The following is a 16,865-nucleotide window of genomic DNA, read 5'->3' on the forward strand; positions in this document are numbered from 1 at the left end:
GGTCAGGCACCATGTTTTCCCTGGTGTTCTGATTATGATACCAGGAGGTGGGGTGAGGTCCATAGTGGTATGAGGGATCAGATAGGAAGCCGTGGGGGGGAGGCGGACCTAGCAGGACCTCCTGAACTTCATCTGCTGAGGCCTCTGAGAGGCTAATAGCCTTGGGGATGCTGCACCTTGGACTTTCCACTGTCTGCAGCCTGAGGATAGGAACCATGATCTAGCAGTCCTGACTCAGAGGAGATGCTCAACAAGTGCTTCCCAGCTGACAGAATAGACAGAAGTGAGCCCCTCAGTGGCAGGAAGCATGTCTTGATCCTCAACCTCCCTCACAGTTCCCATCACAGAACAGACACACAGTAGGACAGCAGGAAGGTGAGGGGGTAGGGGGAAAATGCTGTTGGGGCTGACCCTGGTGCTGACCTCTGGAGCAGTCCTGTGACCTCCACAGAGTCATCAGTGCCCCTTCACATACCAAGGTTTGGGGCCTGACTTGGGCCCTGCCATGATTTCCCCCAGGTTTAGAACATAGATGTGCCAGAGGGACTCTGGGGAAGATGGAGAGGTCTCACCCTCCTCTGTCCAGACTCTGAGTAGTGTTCTTGGGAGCTCACAGGCCCTAGGCCTCCCTCCTTGTTCCACACACAAACTCAAATTCCCTTCCCAGAGGTATGTTTGGACCTTGACACAAAGAACAATCCTGATAACATTCACTCAATCAATAGTTAATTACTATTATATATGACAATATGCATTATGTAAATGTAAAAAACATCGTCCCTTACTACTTAATTCTGGTTTCCCTAGATTAGAACTGGGTTTTCAAACTTAAAAGAACATAAGAACCATTCAGAGAACTTGTGAAGGAAGAAGATTTCTGACCTCTGAGCCCTGTAAATAGAGTCAGAAGGGGCCCAAGAGTCTGTATTGTCAAGAAATTTCCCTGACAATTCCTGTACACTCATGTCTGAGAACCAATGTTCTGTGATGATACTCAGGCCTCATAGAGCTGCAGTGCCAAACTTTTTTTTTTTACTACAAACCATAGTATGAAATTTTACACTGTGACCCAGGACACACTTAAAATTACTTAAAACAAAACTAGGATGAAACAATATTTCTCCCAACCCCAGTGATACACCTTGAAGTTTTCTGCTTATATTTCACTTCAAACACTCACTGGTCCAGATCCACTAAATGAAAGGGTCTCAACCCTGGCTGCATATCAGAATCACCTGGCAGGACTTTTACATCTTCTAGGGCATAGGCCACACCCCTGACCCATTAAATCAGAAACCCTGGGGGTTGGGTGCAAGGCATCAGTAATTTATAAAGCAGATGATTCCAACTTGCAGCCAAGGTCTAGATCAGCATTTGGTTTTGTTTTTTTTTTCTTTAAGATTTTTTTTGGCCGGTGGGGGGTGGGGGGTGCTCCTGGGTGGTAGGAGCAGTTTAGCCTCTGACTCTTGACTTTGGCTCAGGGCATGATTTTATGGTTCATGGTTTCAAGCCCCACATAGGTCCTCGTTGTCTGTGCCAGGCCTGCTTGGGATTCTCTCTCTCCCCCTTTTTCTCTGCCCCTTCCCTTAACTCGAGTGTGCACACACTCACACACTCTCTCTCTTTCTCTCTCAATGCCCACCATAGGGCTCAAACTCATGACCCTGAGAGATCAAGAGTCACATGCTCTACCGACTGAGCCAACCAGGTGCCCCTAAATCAATGGTTCTTAAAGTGTGGTCCCCAGAGCAGCAGCAACAGCATTACCTGCAAACTTGTTGGAAAGGCAAATTATCAGGTTCTGCCCTAGACCCACCAAACAAAAATCTGGGTGTTTGGCCAGTTCTTTGTTTTAAGTCCTCTAGGTGATTCTGATGGCCACTCAGATTTCAGACCCACTGCTCTAAAACCACTGAATTAAACTAATTTCTTGGCCCACAAAAGGGTTTCAATCTGCAGCTTGACAAACACTGCCCTAAAGGAAGCCTCAGATGACAGATTAGAAATTAGTACTGGGGAAACCATTGCCTTTTCTGCAGAACTGACAAAGCTCTTCCTTTTTTGATAATGAGAGCTGTATTCTGATCTACCTCCTTTTGGGATTGGCTATGGGAAAGCTCAGAGTCAAATCTAACCTTCATCTCAGTAATCATGTGGATGTTTATGGATCTTGAAAGATCGTTATGGATCCTTATCTGCTTTCTCCTTTATTTCCCAGCCAATTCCTCCTGCATATTTGCTTTCTTAGGAAAGGGGCAGTAAGTTCTGGTCACCATGTGGTTGTGGCTAAACCTGGCCAGAGAAGGGGTGGGGATGGGGCAGCTGAACATGGAACACTTCCTGTGGCTTCTCGAGATCACCGGGGCCTGGTTTGCAGCACCCTTGTCCCAGTTAGCCCCACTGCTGTGGTTTCCTGTTTGCAGCTGCTGCACTCAGGCCAGCCCCAGTCTCAGCCAGCCTTTGGGTGTGAGGGTGGGTTGCTGATGCTGCCTGGAAAGTATCAGAGGGGCTGGGGAGAAGTCAATCTAACGAGCTTCTGAAGGAAGGAGAAGGGAGGCAAAGATGTGCTGAAGGGGGCCTCAGGAAGGAGATGGGAGCAAAGGACCCTGACAACCCATCATGGTTGGTTCAAATTAGGGCAAGCACAGGAGGCCTGTCCTCGCTCCCAAGTATCTCCTCCCTAGGCTTCCACTGCACTTGCAGTTTTGCCATTATTGTGACACATGGACCTTTCTTGGGAGTCTGAAGTGAGACGGACCTCAGCTGAGTTTGAATCCCAGCTTCACACTTAGTCATGTCTCTCCAGGCAGATCATTTCTCCTCTCTAAGCTTCACTTTCCTCATCTATAAAATGGGGACAGTGGAAATACAATCCCCCACAGGGTAGTTTGAAGGCACAAAAAGGTCTAACATAAACGTCAGCACAGCCACTCTTTCAACATCCCTCTCTGCCCTCACTGTAAGGGTCTCAGGACAGCACCTCAGAGGGAGGCAGGGCATCAGAGACAGACTCTATCAACTTTGTGTATTGTTTGCAAAGGTCCTGAACCTGAAATGGGAGAAGTCCCATATGAATGTGCAATGTGACATGTCCCTACCCCTCTTTGGGCCTCTGTTTCCTCATCTTCCCCATCTATACGGCAGAAAGAAGAAGATCAAGAGCTGACTTCTTTTTATTTTTTTTAATGTTTATTTATTGTTGAGAGAGACAGACAGAAGGTGAGCAGGGACAGGGGAGGGACAGAGAGAGAGGGAGACACAGAACTCGAAGTGGGCTCCAGGTTCTGCACTACCAGCACAGAACCTGATGTGGGGCTCAAACTCACAAGCTGTGAGATCATGACCTGAGCCGAAGTCGGACACTTAACTGACTGAGCCACCCAGGAGCCCCAAGAGCTGACTTCCAATGAGTTTTCTAGTTCTGATTGATGGTGAACCAAAGTACAGAGACCTTGTGAACTTGACAACTTTTTGCCAAGAGATCAGAATTGTGTTGTGTTTTGGGGAGGAAGGAATCATTGTTGGTCAGGGCAGGGAAATCATGTGACTGTACTCTATTACAAGACCCAGTTGCCAAAGTGTAGGTTGAGCCCGGATCCCCACTGTGGACCATTCACACCCACTTTTATAAATGGGCTCTTGTGGCAGCAACCTGGTGTCAGTCAGCCAGACTGCCCAACTCCAAAGCCAGGTACCATATAGCCCTTCATATCCAGCCTTCTACTTCTATCCCCAAGTCACCTCACACTTGACTCTCAGCATTCAAAGGACAAGCCAGGACTGAGCTTACCCACCTCTCCTGGTTTGGCTCTCCCGGATGAGGAAGGCCCCTCCGGGGTTTCCAGGCAGCAACAGCAGTTCCTCAGCTTTCTCCCGGCTCAGGCCCTCATACAGCCACCTGGGGGAGGGACAGAGAGAAGTCACCCTGGAGTGGGGATGGGCCAAGACTCTACTCCACCCCTCCTCCATCTCTGGACCTCAGAGTTCCAACTGTACATGGTCTCCAAGGGCTCCCCAGCTTTGCCTTAGTCCTGGCTCCAGATGCCTCAGAGGATAACCTCATGGGGTCAGTCCCAGGTTTTTCTACCTGGAGACCTCATTTCCAAGTTGTTGGGGCTAGGGGCAGGTGAGGTGATCACAGACTCTCTCCTATCACTGCCCAGCTCCTCCAGTACCCCTATGCTAGCCACTCACCTTTCCAAGCCTTTACCTTTCTAATAATTGCCAGTTTTATTTTGTTGTGTTTTTTTTTTAATTTCTTTTTTAACGTTTATTTATTTTTGAGACAGAGAGAGACAGAGCATGAACGGGGGAGGGTCAGAGAGAGAGAGGGAGACACAGAATCTGACACAGGCTCCAGGCTCTGAGCTGTCAGCACAGAGCCCGACGCGGGGCTCGAACTCACGGACGTTGAGATCACGACCCGAGCCGAAGTCGGACACTTAACCGACTGAGCCACCCAGGCACCCCTTGTTTTTAATTTTAGTAAGTATTTTATTTGAATGTTTTAAAGTTTAACTTTGTATTCAAAAAGGCATGTGAGTGAACATGTATTCATTATCAGTGAAATCTAACTCCCACTGGAGCTTTATTGTGGGTAGAAATGCTGGAACTAGAATGTTCAAGACATTCTAAAATCTTGGGAAAAATCATGCAGCCTATCAATCATCATATGTGCCTCCCAAAGCACAGATCTTCATAACCTATTCCTCGGTGCCTCTTTCACTGCTGGATTGTTGATTACTCTGGTCCTCTGTTTTCCTTTCTCCTTTCACTTAATCCTTCACCTATATGTTCATGAAGGACTTAACCACAGTGGAAAGTTTGGTGGTCTTGCAGGAATTTTTTTTGGCTTACTAGTCCATCAGCCTTCTAATGTCCCCAGAGCCATGCCCTATGGTCCCTGGGAAAACCTACAGAAGCCAACTCAATGGAAATGGCTGCCTCCCTGTCATCGTGTGAAATTCCACAGTCAAAGCCAAAGTCAGAGTTGAGTCAATTCCAAGTAAATAAATCAGAGAAGCCATGACTTGCTTGGTGCCAGCAACAAACTTAGCCTAGTTTTATAGTAAATAAAACAAGCCATTCATGTGACTTACAAACACTGGAAAGTAGATGGAAAGGCAAGGGAAGGGGACTCTGGGAGGTGGTCAGTGTTTCCTTGGCTGAAACTTCAGTACCACACTGGAGATGCAAAATCTCTTGCCAGCAGGGCCAGGCTATTAGGAAAAACGTGGGCAAGACGGGTTTCACCTGGATGCCGACAACCTCTGTGTGAGTTTATTCTACAAGATGTCCACAGGTCTCAGGATCCCTGCACTACTCTCATCAGAGCCAGATAGCCCCATGAGCCTCAGAAAAGGAAGGCCATCCAGTGCCAGAGCTGTACTTTCTCTCAGAAGAGTGGCTGTCACACACAGTGTACTTGTGTGACTCCATGTTATGCAGGTAGATCCCACCAAAAGGCAGTTCACTTCCTTTCTCTCTCACGACACAGAATTTGCTCTGGAGTCAGTTTCTTTTGTCACTCACTCTGGGAGAGCAGTGGCCCACACTTTGTAAGAGACCCTGCATCCCCCATGTCCTGCCTTCCCTCGAGGCACCTCTTAGACAGGCTTGTTAAGTTGTGGGGCACCACCCCTCCATTTTCTTGCCTCAGGACATTTAGGACACATATTCAAGGCTACTCCCTTTCGGCATTCACCTTCACTGAACTCCTGGCCACCCTCCAAAGCCCAGAAGACATCTCTATGGGGCCTTTCTGAGCCCCCTCCTCCGGGCTCCCAAGTCTCACAGGCTGACCTGAGAGGGCTAGCTGTTCACTCTTCTTGAGGGCAGGGCCCAGGCCTGATTCTCCCCTCTCCCCAGTTTTGCTCAGCATAGGACTGGCCATAAAGGATATGCTTGTGGGAAGAGAAAGCAGGAAGTTCCCTTAAGTCGGGGCCTGGGGTGTGAACTCACCCATGGGAGATTTTGGCCACGTGGATGCTGGGGATGTTATATTCTGTGCCTGAAACTTCTGACACCACCGTCAACCAGTCTCCATCTCTGGAGAGAGAAAGGAGAGGGGAACTGCTCATTTAGGATTCATGAGGACCCACCAGGCTGGCTCCTGTGGCTGGCCACCTATCCCACCTGTGATTCCCAGGTTTTCTTGTACCACCCAGTGCTGGTACCTCCAGGGCAATAGATGGCAGGATTCAGGGCCCCCTGCAAGGCCCTGCCCACCTACTGTTTCTTCCTGCAGGTGTGTCAAGCTTCCTGAAATCATTAGGGCCATATGTGAGCTCAGCACCAAAGGCCATGCTCTTTTCTTCTGGAGGGAAGGGCCCCTTCTCCCAATAGTGTATCTTCAGGTGTCAGGGAGAGAAAGCAGAGCACCCCATCCTTCCCCGCAGGAGGACTTACTCAGAGATGATGGTCAACGGCTCCCCCAGTCTCAGCGACAGCTCTGTGTGCTCGCCTACCGGGAAACTGCTCAGGGCCACAGCTGTGGCCCTGTTTCTCTCTGCATAGAGGGACAGAGATGGTCACCTTTTCGGCTAGTCCTCCCTCCACATGTGAAGTCTAGTGGAGTCCAGGCTTCCACAATCAACTCCCTCATGGGCACCCTGGGGATCATGCCTGCTGGGATTCCAAGAGGGTCACCCTGGAATCTGAAGCTTTTTCAGTGGGCCTCTGCAGAGCCCTAGGAGTGCCCAGACATCTTTTGGAGTCACCTCAGGCAATAGGTTAGTGTGTCAAGAGGAGTGGGGCCCCTGGCTATAATCCTCTTTTATATGGAGATCTTCAAGAAGATTTTTATAAAAGGATTCCCCTGCTCAGCAAACTTAAAAACTACAGCTCTAATCAGGTTATCAGCACAGATCTCTGAGGTCAGTTTCTACAAGTTCTAATGACATGGGCACTGGATGGACTAACTTTGAGGGCTGAAGTCCAGGGTGAGCACAGGAGGAGGAGGGCTCCTGGAGGAGCCAATGAAATCACAGATGTGGACAGGCTTTGTAACTCCACAATGCCATGCATGTGGGGAGCATGGCTCTCCCATGGTCTTTGTCCAAAATGACAGGTGTAGGTCTGTGCTGCTGAGAAAACTTGGGGTCCCAGGGGCCCACTATACCAGGCCTGGCCCAGAGTAAACACTCAGCAAGTGTATGTGGCCCAGTCAAGCAAGCATCCTGGCCACATGCCTGCCATCCCTTACTGAGTGGCTGCTGAGTGTCAGGATCTGACTGGGTGCTGCACGCATCACCTCAGCCCTCACAAGCCCCAGGGTAGTCCTCTCTGGTCAGCCCCACTGCTCAGCAAGACAACTGAGATGAGGTAGGGTACTGTGCCAGGAGTAGCTTCTATGGCATTCCCTGTCCCTCTTCCCATGGGGCACTGTTGGGTTGGGTGACCATTGTGGCTTACTCATGGGTCCAAGTTGGGGGGACTTGGCTGGACAGCTGTAGCACCTAACCAAAAAAGTCCAGATCCTCTGGGACACTGACATTCAGAGAGGAAGCCATGGAGCCAGAGGATGCTAAGCCTCCCCTTACCCCTGCCCCATCACACCAGGACTGGTCCCAAAGACCAGTGGTCATGAGGCCCAATGTTGAGGTTGGACGGTAGGTGGCAAGCAGCTCCCTCAGCACAGGATGTTCATCCTTCGTCCACCTCAGGGATCAGCCTGCCCATTCTAACTAGACCTCCTGATATCTGTCTGGGCCTTCTCATCCTGAAAACCCTGCCCTCCACAGGCTGCTGAGAGCCACTTCACCCACATCCAGTGTCCCTCCCTCTCCTTCCTCCTTATCCCAGTTCATCAGGGGTCTCTGAAACAAAGGGAAAAGAGAGACAGACTTGTTAGCACATCAGTGCATCAATCTATGAAAAGCAATCAAGGTCAGCAAGAAAAGTTTATCTGTCTCATAGATGCTCCTGAAGGATCCAAGGCCTCAGCAGGCTCTATGAAGCCTTCTAGACAGATGCCCCAGGAGATGGGGAAGGGAGAGCAGATGAACAGACAAGGACCCAGGGGATGGGTGGGGCAGACCCAGATTTGGACACTGTGTGATATAAGGGCCTATGCTCCAGGTGGACATGGGAAGAATGACACGGCATTCCCAGAAAGGGACCTGGTTCCTACATGTCCTCCCAGACACATGTGCCGATCCACATGGTGACCACAGAATGGAGCTCCTCAGAGCTGTCTATATAGCACAGGGCCTGGCCATCACATGGTGCAGGGAAATGCCTGATGCCTGAAAATGCCTGATGCCCAGATAAACAATGCAAGCAAGTCTTGTGGAGGGCATCCTTCAACAAGGATGGCCTGGAAGGACCCCTTTGCCTCCTGGAAGCCCTGGAATTGCACCCCTACTTGTTACTGAGCTGCGTATGCTTGCTGTCCCACTCACTGACCATCCTCCTGGACAACTCGCCTTCATCCTTCACTCCCTGGATAAAATGTCCCTTCTTGGTGAAGTCTTTGTGATGAGTCCCTCAGCACACACTTTCAATAAGAACCCCTTAAAACACACTGTCACCAAAATATAACAACTGCAACTGACTATTGGTTTAGCTCCTGTCTCTGGGACTTGACTGTCTCTGAAGGCAGGGGCTGTGCCTATCTTGTCCATTCTATGTCCCTTGGCCCTGGCACAAGGCCTGGCATGTGGTAGAGCCTTGGTAGATTCTGAACAGATGCAAGACTGATGGACAAATGACTCATGGAAGGGGCTGCCCCAAATCTGTCCTCTTGCTGGGACCAGGGGTTGACCTACCAAGATAGAGGCCCACCCTTCCCCCTGGAGACCCTGTCAGAGAGAGGAACACAGTTCCCCTCAGGTCTCACAGGCAGGGAGAACCCCCAGAGCACCTGCCGGAGGTCAGCCCCCTCAGCAGCCTGGCCATGACTCAGAGCAGCACTGGGGCCGTGGCCTGTGGCTAGATTCAGAGGAAATGAGGGGGAGGTCTGTGTGGTTTCCAGGTCTCTTCCTGCTCAGTCTGGTGGGCCCCAGGCTCTTTGTGCAGACTGAGTGGCTACAAAGAGGCAGCTGCCTCCCCAACAGAACTACAGAGCCCAGGGCATTAATGCCTGTGGGAGGCTGGCATTAGGAAGATGAGGATATCAGGGGCAGGGCTGAGGAGGGGAAAGAGGCCTCAGCTATTGCAGGGGAATTTTCAGATTGGGGATAGCTTCTGCCCAGACATCCAGGTATTTGGCTCCGTAGTCTCCTAGTTCTGTTTAAGTGTGTGCCCATGTCAGTCCTCCTAAAAGTGCTGCTTGGTTTAGAGTAATTTGTTATCTGTGATGGTTAATTTTATGTGTCAATGTGGCTGGCCCACAGTACCCTGATATTTGGTCAAACACCAGTCTAGAAGTCTAGATGTTGCTGTGAAGATAACAATTTGTTTGTTTGTTTGTTTGTTTGTTTTGAGAGAGCAAGAGAATGTTTCTGAGTCGGGGAGAGAGGCAGAGTGAGAGAGAGAGAATCTTAAGCAGGTTCCATGCTCAGTACAGAGCCTGGAGTCCAATGTAGAGCTCAATCCCATGACTCTGGGATCATGACCTGAGCCAAAATCAAGAGTCAGATGCTTAACCAAATGATCCACCCAGGTGCCCTGAGATAACAATTTAAATCAATGGACTTTGAATAAAGTAGATTACTCTCCATAATGTGGGTGGTCCTCATCCAGTCAGTTAAAGATCTTAAAACAAAAAGACTGAGGTTCTTAAAGCAAGAGGGAATTCTGCCCCAGACTTGACTGCAATCTTAACTCTTCCCTGGGCCTCTAGCCTGTCAGTCTATCTGGCAGAATTCAGACTTGCCAGCCCCCACAATTGCGTGAACCAATTTCTTAAAATAAATTCTGTGTCCACACACACACACACACCCACATACACAAACCCTATTGGTTCTGTTTCTCTGGAGAACCCTGATGAATACACCATCAAAACCCCAAATCAGGATGTGATTCGAGAAACTATTTGTGGGTTGTTTGGGGGAACAAGAAACAAACTGGGGCTATAGTTTTGATACCAAAATATTAGAATTTCTAGGATATTTTGATTGTCCTAAAAATGGGCATTTTCAGTCAGGACTATCTTAAAAATCATAGTTGTAGGTTCAGCGTATGCATTATATGTCCCAGTTTCTTCCAATTATCATGTCTTTAATTTTGTTCCAAATATTGTACAGGCTAAGAGGAGACACTTTGCAGCAATAATGTCCAATAGAACTTTCTGTGATGATGGAAGTGTTATAAAACTGTGGTGTCCAATAGGTAAACACTAGCTACATATGGCAACTGAGCACTTGAAATGTGGCTGATGTGACTGAGGAGCCACATATTTAATTTCATTTTAATTAATCTTACTTTGAATTTAAATAGCTGCAAATGGCTAGGGGCTATTATACCGGAAAGTACAGCTTTGGAGAGCTACAGAAGTGGAGCTGGTTTTAGATTTGGTCTTGGAATTAGCAGCTCAATTTCCTAATAAACTGGTTGAGGAGTAGGGAAGCCTTGGGAGACACCTAGGGGACTAATACGCCCTCTTGGTTAGCACCTGTTACTCACATTTTCTAGTTTATCTAGTTGTTTAATGTTCTGACTGCTGAAATGTAAGCTTCCCCAGAGCAGGGACACTGCCTGTACGGTTCACAAAGAAGGGCCTGGTATACAGCAGGCACTCACTGACACCTGAAGCCATGCTGGAGTGGCTGGTCAGGAAAGCCCACAGAGGCAGTGGTGTCTGGGGCTGTGCAACCTTACCGTGTGTGGGAAGGGCCCACAGCCTACCTGCTTGCGTGGGCACAGGGCCTGGGCCTTGGACAGAGGGGCTTGAGCTTGGGCTTGGCTGGGTTTTCCCTCTGCTGGGCTGTCCTCCCATCGTTCCTCAGCAGACCACTCAGAAGCACAGGGTCAAGGGAAATCTGAAAGAGATACTGTGATGGACACAGAGGCCCCGGATACCCAGACACCCTTTCCCTTCCCAGTTCAGCCCTGCTGGCAAAAGGGAATGATGCCCCTCCCAGCAGGACCAGACTCCAGCCCCTCCACCAGACTCAGGAGGCTCTCTGCAACTAGACCATTTTCTCTGGCAGGCCTACCTTTTCTACACTGCAGCCATACTCTACTCTTTTTTTTTCTGGGCTTTTGCCTATGTGGCCCACTGGTTGGAATGTCCTTTTCCCTCTTGGGGCCTGTCTGGATCCCACCCTTCCCTGGCAAGATTTCCCTGAATCCCCCAGCCCTCAGCAATTATTCCTATGACAGGCCTACTCTGAACTATTTCCTGATGTGGGATCACATTCTGCCACTGGGTGGCAGGGCACAATGACAGGACCCATGGCTAGGGTTAGAGGTGGGCAAGGGTGGGGATCCAAGGAGGCTTGGGAACTCATGTCACAACAAGCTACGGTGACACTGAGCAGTTATTAGTGCTCAGTGTCACTGTTTTGCACAGGGCAAAGTAAGATGACTAGGAGACTGCATGCCATTAGCAATGACTTATAAGGCTTTGGAGGGATTGGCTGTTGAGCCACTTCCCTGCTTTTTGCCTCCATCTGAAAAATGGGGATAACAATACCCAACATCTGGGTCCAAGAGATAAGGCATGAGAAAAGCTTGGCCAGGGCCCACGTTTCGTTTATTGTGTCCTGAATGTCACTTCACCAGAGGCCACTCTCTCTGTCGACTCCCTGTTGTGCTCCTCCTCAAGTTGTTGTTTATTGTTGTTTTAAGATTTTATTTTTTAAGTAATCTCCACACCCAATGTGGGGCTCAAACTTACAATCCCAAGATCAAGAGTTGCATGCTCCACTGACTGAGGCAGCCAGGTGCCCCCTTCCCAAGTTTTAATTATTCATTTATTAGAGTGTTTACTTGTTTAATTTGCCATTATTCTATGGCTCAATGAGTACAAAGATCTCTTTTTGCCTATTTCCTCAACATTTCATGAGACATTTGGCCCATAAAAGGCACTCAACACACATTAGCTAAATGGACCAAAGTGATTATTAGCTCTTTGGACAAGTGTCTTATCCTTAGAATAATTTTTTTTAATGTTTATTTTTGAGAGAGAGAGAGAGAGAGAGAGACAGTGCACAAGTGGAGGAGGGGCAGAGAGAGAGAAGAGACACAGAATCCTAAGCAGGCTCCAGGCTGTTAGCACAGAGCCCAACGCAAGGCTCAAACTCATGAACCGTGAGATCATGACCTGAGCCAAAGTCGGACACTTAACCGATTGAGTCACCCAGGCGTCCCTAGAATCATTTTAATTCCCAGGTTTCTAGGGTAATGCTAATTTTTTCAAAAACTTTATTAAAGTAATTCAGGGAGGTAGTTTCATTCTTTCAGATGGTTCCATCCTTTTCAGTAGAGACAAGGAATAATTATACCAGTTTGGTTCTCTGGAGGAGATCACAGAATGGCACAGTGACATAGCACTGGCCTTGCCTTTGAACCCTTCACCATGCCTGGTTAAGTATGGGTTTCTGTCATCATCATGGAGAGTTCAGTACTCATGAGGATGGAGCTTTTTAATAGAAAATAGGCCCATCTTCAGGAAATGGCTTCCAGCACCTACTTCCTGCTCAGACTTTGGGATCCTGAAGCTTTGAACATTCATGGGTTTGAACATTCTTGTTGCTCACCAGCCTTTCCTTTCCCCTTGGGTATCAGATACAAGCTCTATGCTTAACTGTGCAGACACAAGTCCAGAAAAATCTCAGAGAGAAATCTTTCCTGGGTAGCATGAGTGATTAATTCAGACCAACCAGGTTCCATTTGTGACCTTGGGCAAAGCACATAACCTCTGTCTCATCTTTGAATCAAGGATAGTACCAACTATAGTACCAACTAGGTTGTGGGGAGAAGTCGGGGAGCCTGGTATAGAGTGCTCAGTAAAGGTTAGTTTCCTTTTCCCTCCTTCAACAAGACAAAGTCACCATAGTCACCAACTTTACTAAACCCAGAGACTTCTTTCTGCAGCAAGTGGAGCTGGCGGATGGACCCAAGAGAGGTAGGAGAGCCACAGTGAGGCTGGAAGCTCCCCAGACCTCTGCCAGCTCCCTTCACCTGGCCTGGTCAGGGCCAGGGCACTTCCTCCGGGCAAATGAAGACCACGGGGTGTGCAGGCCTAGGAGGAGGAGATGTTGGCCAAAACTTTAGAGAGAATCTAATTATTAATTGCACAAGTCTTTGAAAAATTAACTATGTGCGAGGCACTTTCTAGGGGGCCCAGGCCAGTGGGTGGAAGGAAAACAGTAAAGGCTGCTGAGATCAGCACACTGCCTACAGTTGTTTTTTGATCTTCTCACTTGATCATTTGAGAGGTCGGCAGCTTTGAAACCCATTCACGTACAGTGATCAGGGTGATCAGGGCTCAGAGAGAACAACCTCATGTTCACTCTCATGTAGCTGGTTAGTGCAGAGCCTGGGTCTATAATCCACATCTTTGTTTTTGTGCTTCTGGAGATAATTTCTCAGCGGCAGAGGTTAAGAGTGATGAATTTGATTAAGCTAAAGGGAGACCTCTCTCTCTCTCAGCTGAGAAGTATCACCCTTTTGAGAGGAATTGTAGACTTTATAGCCTTCAAAGATTATAATCCAGACTCCTCTCATTCACTGACGTTGAAAGGCTGTAGCCAGAGGGGGGCCCAAAATCATACAGCAAATTGGTGACTGAGATGGGACCAGAAGAGACATGAAGACAAGCTGGAGGAAATAATGTAATGCTTTGGGGGCAGGGGAGGCCAAAGGCCTGGGTTCCTTTGGGGACCCTCAAAACCACCCCCTTACATCCTCAACAGAACCACTTCTTTTCCTGGAACTCCTTCCCCCACTGTAAAGCTCACTCCCAGCCTCTGGGGGGACCATCCTTCCTCATAGTCCTGAGACCATACTTACATACTTACAAACATACCAAGCTTACGTACCAAGCAAACATACTTACTGGTTTCCAGTCATCAAAGCTTGGGGCCAGGGCTCAGCTTAGATGCATGCTTTGGCTGGAGAGGATAGGGCTTTGGAGGGTCCTTCTGGACATCTTCCAAAGTCCTTAGTCCTAGGGCACCCAGAATCCTCTCAGCTTGGGAGTGTCTTCAGAGAGATGCTGTTGGTATCGTTGTGGGTAGCTCTGCATCTGCAGTGCTCAGCAATTTGTACACCTGGGATGAGAAAGGAGACTCATGCTCCTTAGAGACCCCCAACTGGGCAGCCCTCCCAAGCACAGCTAGGCCAGGGAAGAAGGCTCGAGGCTCTTTGAGCTCTATCATAGGGTCTTTGGGGCTCCCAGCTCACATCTGCAGGCTCTGTGGTTCTCACAACCACCCATTTCCTCTGACGGCATCACAGACCATCAAGGAGCCACCTTCCCCAAGTTTCTGTTTCTAAAGGAGAAGCAGCTGCCTTGTCATCCTAGAGGGAGAGGTTTTTCTCTGGCTTTGTGGCTTGGTCTTGCCTGAGGAACATGGAATGAGGTAAGTGAGGAGTTTCCCATGCTTACCTGACCATTATAATCACCTGAGTCTCTCGCTGGTATCAGATTCCTGGGATCCCCCATCTTCTGTGTCCAAGTCACCAGAGGAAAGCCAAGGAATCTGAATTTTATACACTCCCAAGAGATTCCCTTGACTGGCTTTGGGGGAAACACTGCCTTGGAGTGATGTGTCCTAATCTTTAATGTGTATAGGTATTCCTTGGGGATCTTGTTAAATATTTATTTTTGAGAGGGAGGGAGAGGAGAGAGAGGGAGCAGATACACTACTGGGGGAGGGGCAGAGAGAGAGGAAGATCATGACTTGAGCTGAACTCAGAAGTTTAACCGACTGAGCCACCCAGGCTCTCCTTTGGGGATCTTATTAAATAGCAGATTCTAGTTTGGTGGGTCTGGGGTGGGACCTAAGATTCTGTACTGCTAACAGCTCCCAGGCAATACCCCACAATGCTGGTCCATGAACCACTTTGGGCAATAAGACCAAGACAGTGGTTCTCTAAGTATGGTCCCAGGCCAACAGCCTCAGCATCATCTGGGAGTTTGTTAGACATAAAAATTCTTGGGCCCCATCTCAGATCTGCTAAATCAGAAACTCCATAGGTGGGGCCAGCAAATTGCTTTCCACAAGCCCTCCAGGTGTTCTAATACACAGCCCAAGCTTGAGAATCACTCAGCTAGGATAAAGAATTTTAAAAATCTTTTAACTTGTTTTGTTTTTTATTTTTGGTTTAAATTTACATCCAAATTAGTTAGCATATAGTACAACAATGATTTCAGGAGTAGATTCCTTAGTGCCCCTTACCCATTTAGCCCATCCCCCCTCCCACAACCCGTCCTGTAACCCTCAGTCTGTAATACTCCATTGTACATATATACCACATCTTCTTTATCCACTCATCCATCGATAGACATTTGCGTTCTTTCCATACTTTGGCTACTGTTGACAGTGCTGCTATAAACATTGGGGTGCATATGCCCCTTCGAAACAGCACACCTGTATCCCTTGGATAAATGCCTAGTAGTGCAATTGCTGGGTCGTAGGGTAGTTCTATTTTTATTTTTTGAAGAACCTCCATACTGTTTTCCAGAGTGGCTGCACCAGCATTCCCAAAAAATCTTTTTTGAGAGAGAGCATGTGCGGGGGGGGGGGTGGGGGGGGGTGGGGGGGGTGGGGGGGAAGGGCAGAAAGAAGGAGACAGGATCCAAAGCAGACCCTGCACAGAAACAGCCCGATGCAGGGCTTGAACTAAAGAACCATGAGATTATGACCTGAGCTGAATGAAGTCAGACAAACATCTGAGCCACCCAGGCGCCCCAGGATAAGGAATTTGATAGAATTGTCTTTGTTACCTCATTCATTAAAATTTAAATAAAATCCTCATCTCATTAAAGTCTAAATAACCACACCTATGGCTGCCTTTCCATTAGGGGGCTTAGTATTCCTGGAGACATCGCTTTTTAACACAAAATGGCACTGAAATAGCTCCTGACTATAGCTCAGACCATAGTCTTTTCTAGGGCCCTGCCAGCCTAAGAACACATTCCAGCTCAGGTTTTTTCTCCCAGGGAAGGTTGGTTTGAGATTTAACTCCACGGGCACTTGGTGTAAAGAGCTGAAAGGAGCCAGAGTGGAGGCACATCCTGTGTAAGATCATTCTAATTAGAATATTAGAATGGGTGATGGCCAAAGAATGTGGCCTGTGGCAGGGAGGGAAGTGAGCACAGGCCCACCCTCCTGCTCTTGTCTGCATACAACTCTGACGTCCACCTTCTTATCTGACAGACTGGCCTCAAGGTTAAATCAAAGGAGGCACCTGAGAATTAGTTTAAAAGCCCGGATCTGCTGTTTATTAGTTTTGTGACCACTTATAGCACCTCTGGGCCTGTTTCTCATCCATAAAATAGGACTAGCATTTACCTCACCAGACCAATATTATGAAACATATAGATGGTGCAAAGGCCCCCAGCCTATGACAGATGCTCAATAAAAGGCAGAATATGAGGGGCACCTGGATGGCTCAGTCAGCTAAGTGTCTAACTTTGGCTCAGGTCATGATCTCACGATTTGTGAGTTCGAGCCCTGCATTGGGCTCTCTGCTGTCAGCATGGAGCCCACTTAGGATCTTCTGTCCCCCTCTCTGTCCCTCCTCCACTCATGCTCTCTCTCTCTCTCTCAAAAATAAACATTAAAAAAAAAAAAAAAAAGATAATGCCAGAAAGTGATATAATAAAATCTTATTTAAAAAAAGGCTGAATATGAAAATGCATTGATTTTGGAAGAACTAGAAAAATTTTCAGGCTAGGTGACCTCGGCCAAATCACTTAATTCTCCTCACCCATTCCTTGTCTATGAAACAGACTTGACCACTTTGCAGGG

At 48.2% G+C, this 16,865-nt stretch overlaps 1 protein-coding gene across 1 annotated transcript in view; it reads right to left on the reverse strand.

Annotated features, from left to right (window-relative positions):
• Positions 1 to 14,602, reverse strand: part of SLA2 (Src like adaptor 2) — a 23,898-nt gene extending 9,296 nt beyond the window's left edge. Inside the window, exons 1-5 of the mRNA XM_060617169.3 lie at positions 13,946 to 14,602; positions 10,789 to 10,922; positions 6,409 to 6,508; positions 5,962 to 6,048; positions 3,795 to 3,898 (exon numbers count right to left, since the gene is read on the reverse strand). Coding sequence (XP_060473152.3) covers positions 3,795 to 3,898; positions 5,962 to 6,048; positions 6,409 to 6,508; positions 10,789 to 10,879 — 382 coding nt within the window. The 5' untranslated portion in view covers positions 10,880 to 10,922; positions 13,946 to 14,602. The remainder of the gene's footprint in view (positions 1 to 3,794; positions 3,899 to 5,961; positions 6,049 to 6,408; positions 6,509 to 10,788; positions 10,923 to 13,945) is intronic.
• Positions 14,603 to 16,865: the final 2,263 nt, after the last annotated feature.

The sequence above is a fragment of the Panthera onca genome, chromosome A3, assembly GCF_046562875.1.
Source record: "Panthera onca isolate mPanOnc1 chromosome A3, mPanOnc1 haplotype 2, whole genome shotgun sequence".
Taxonomy (NCBI): Eukaryota; Metazoa; Chordata; class Mammalia; order Carnivora; family Felidae; genus Panthera; species Panthera onca.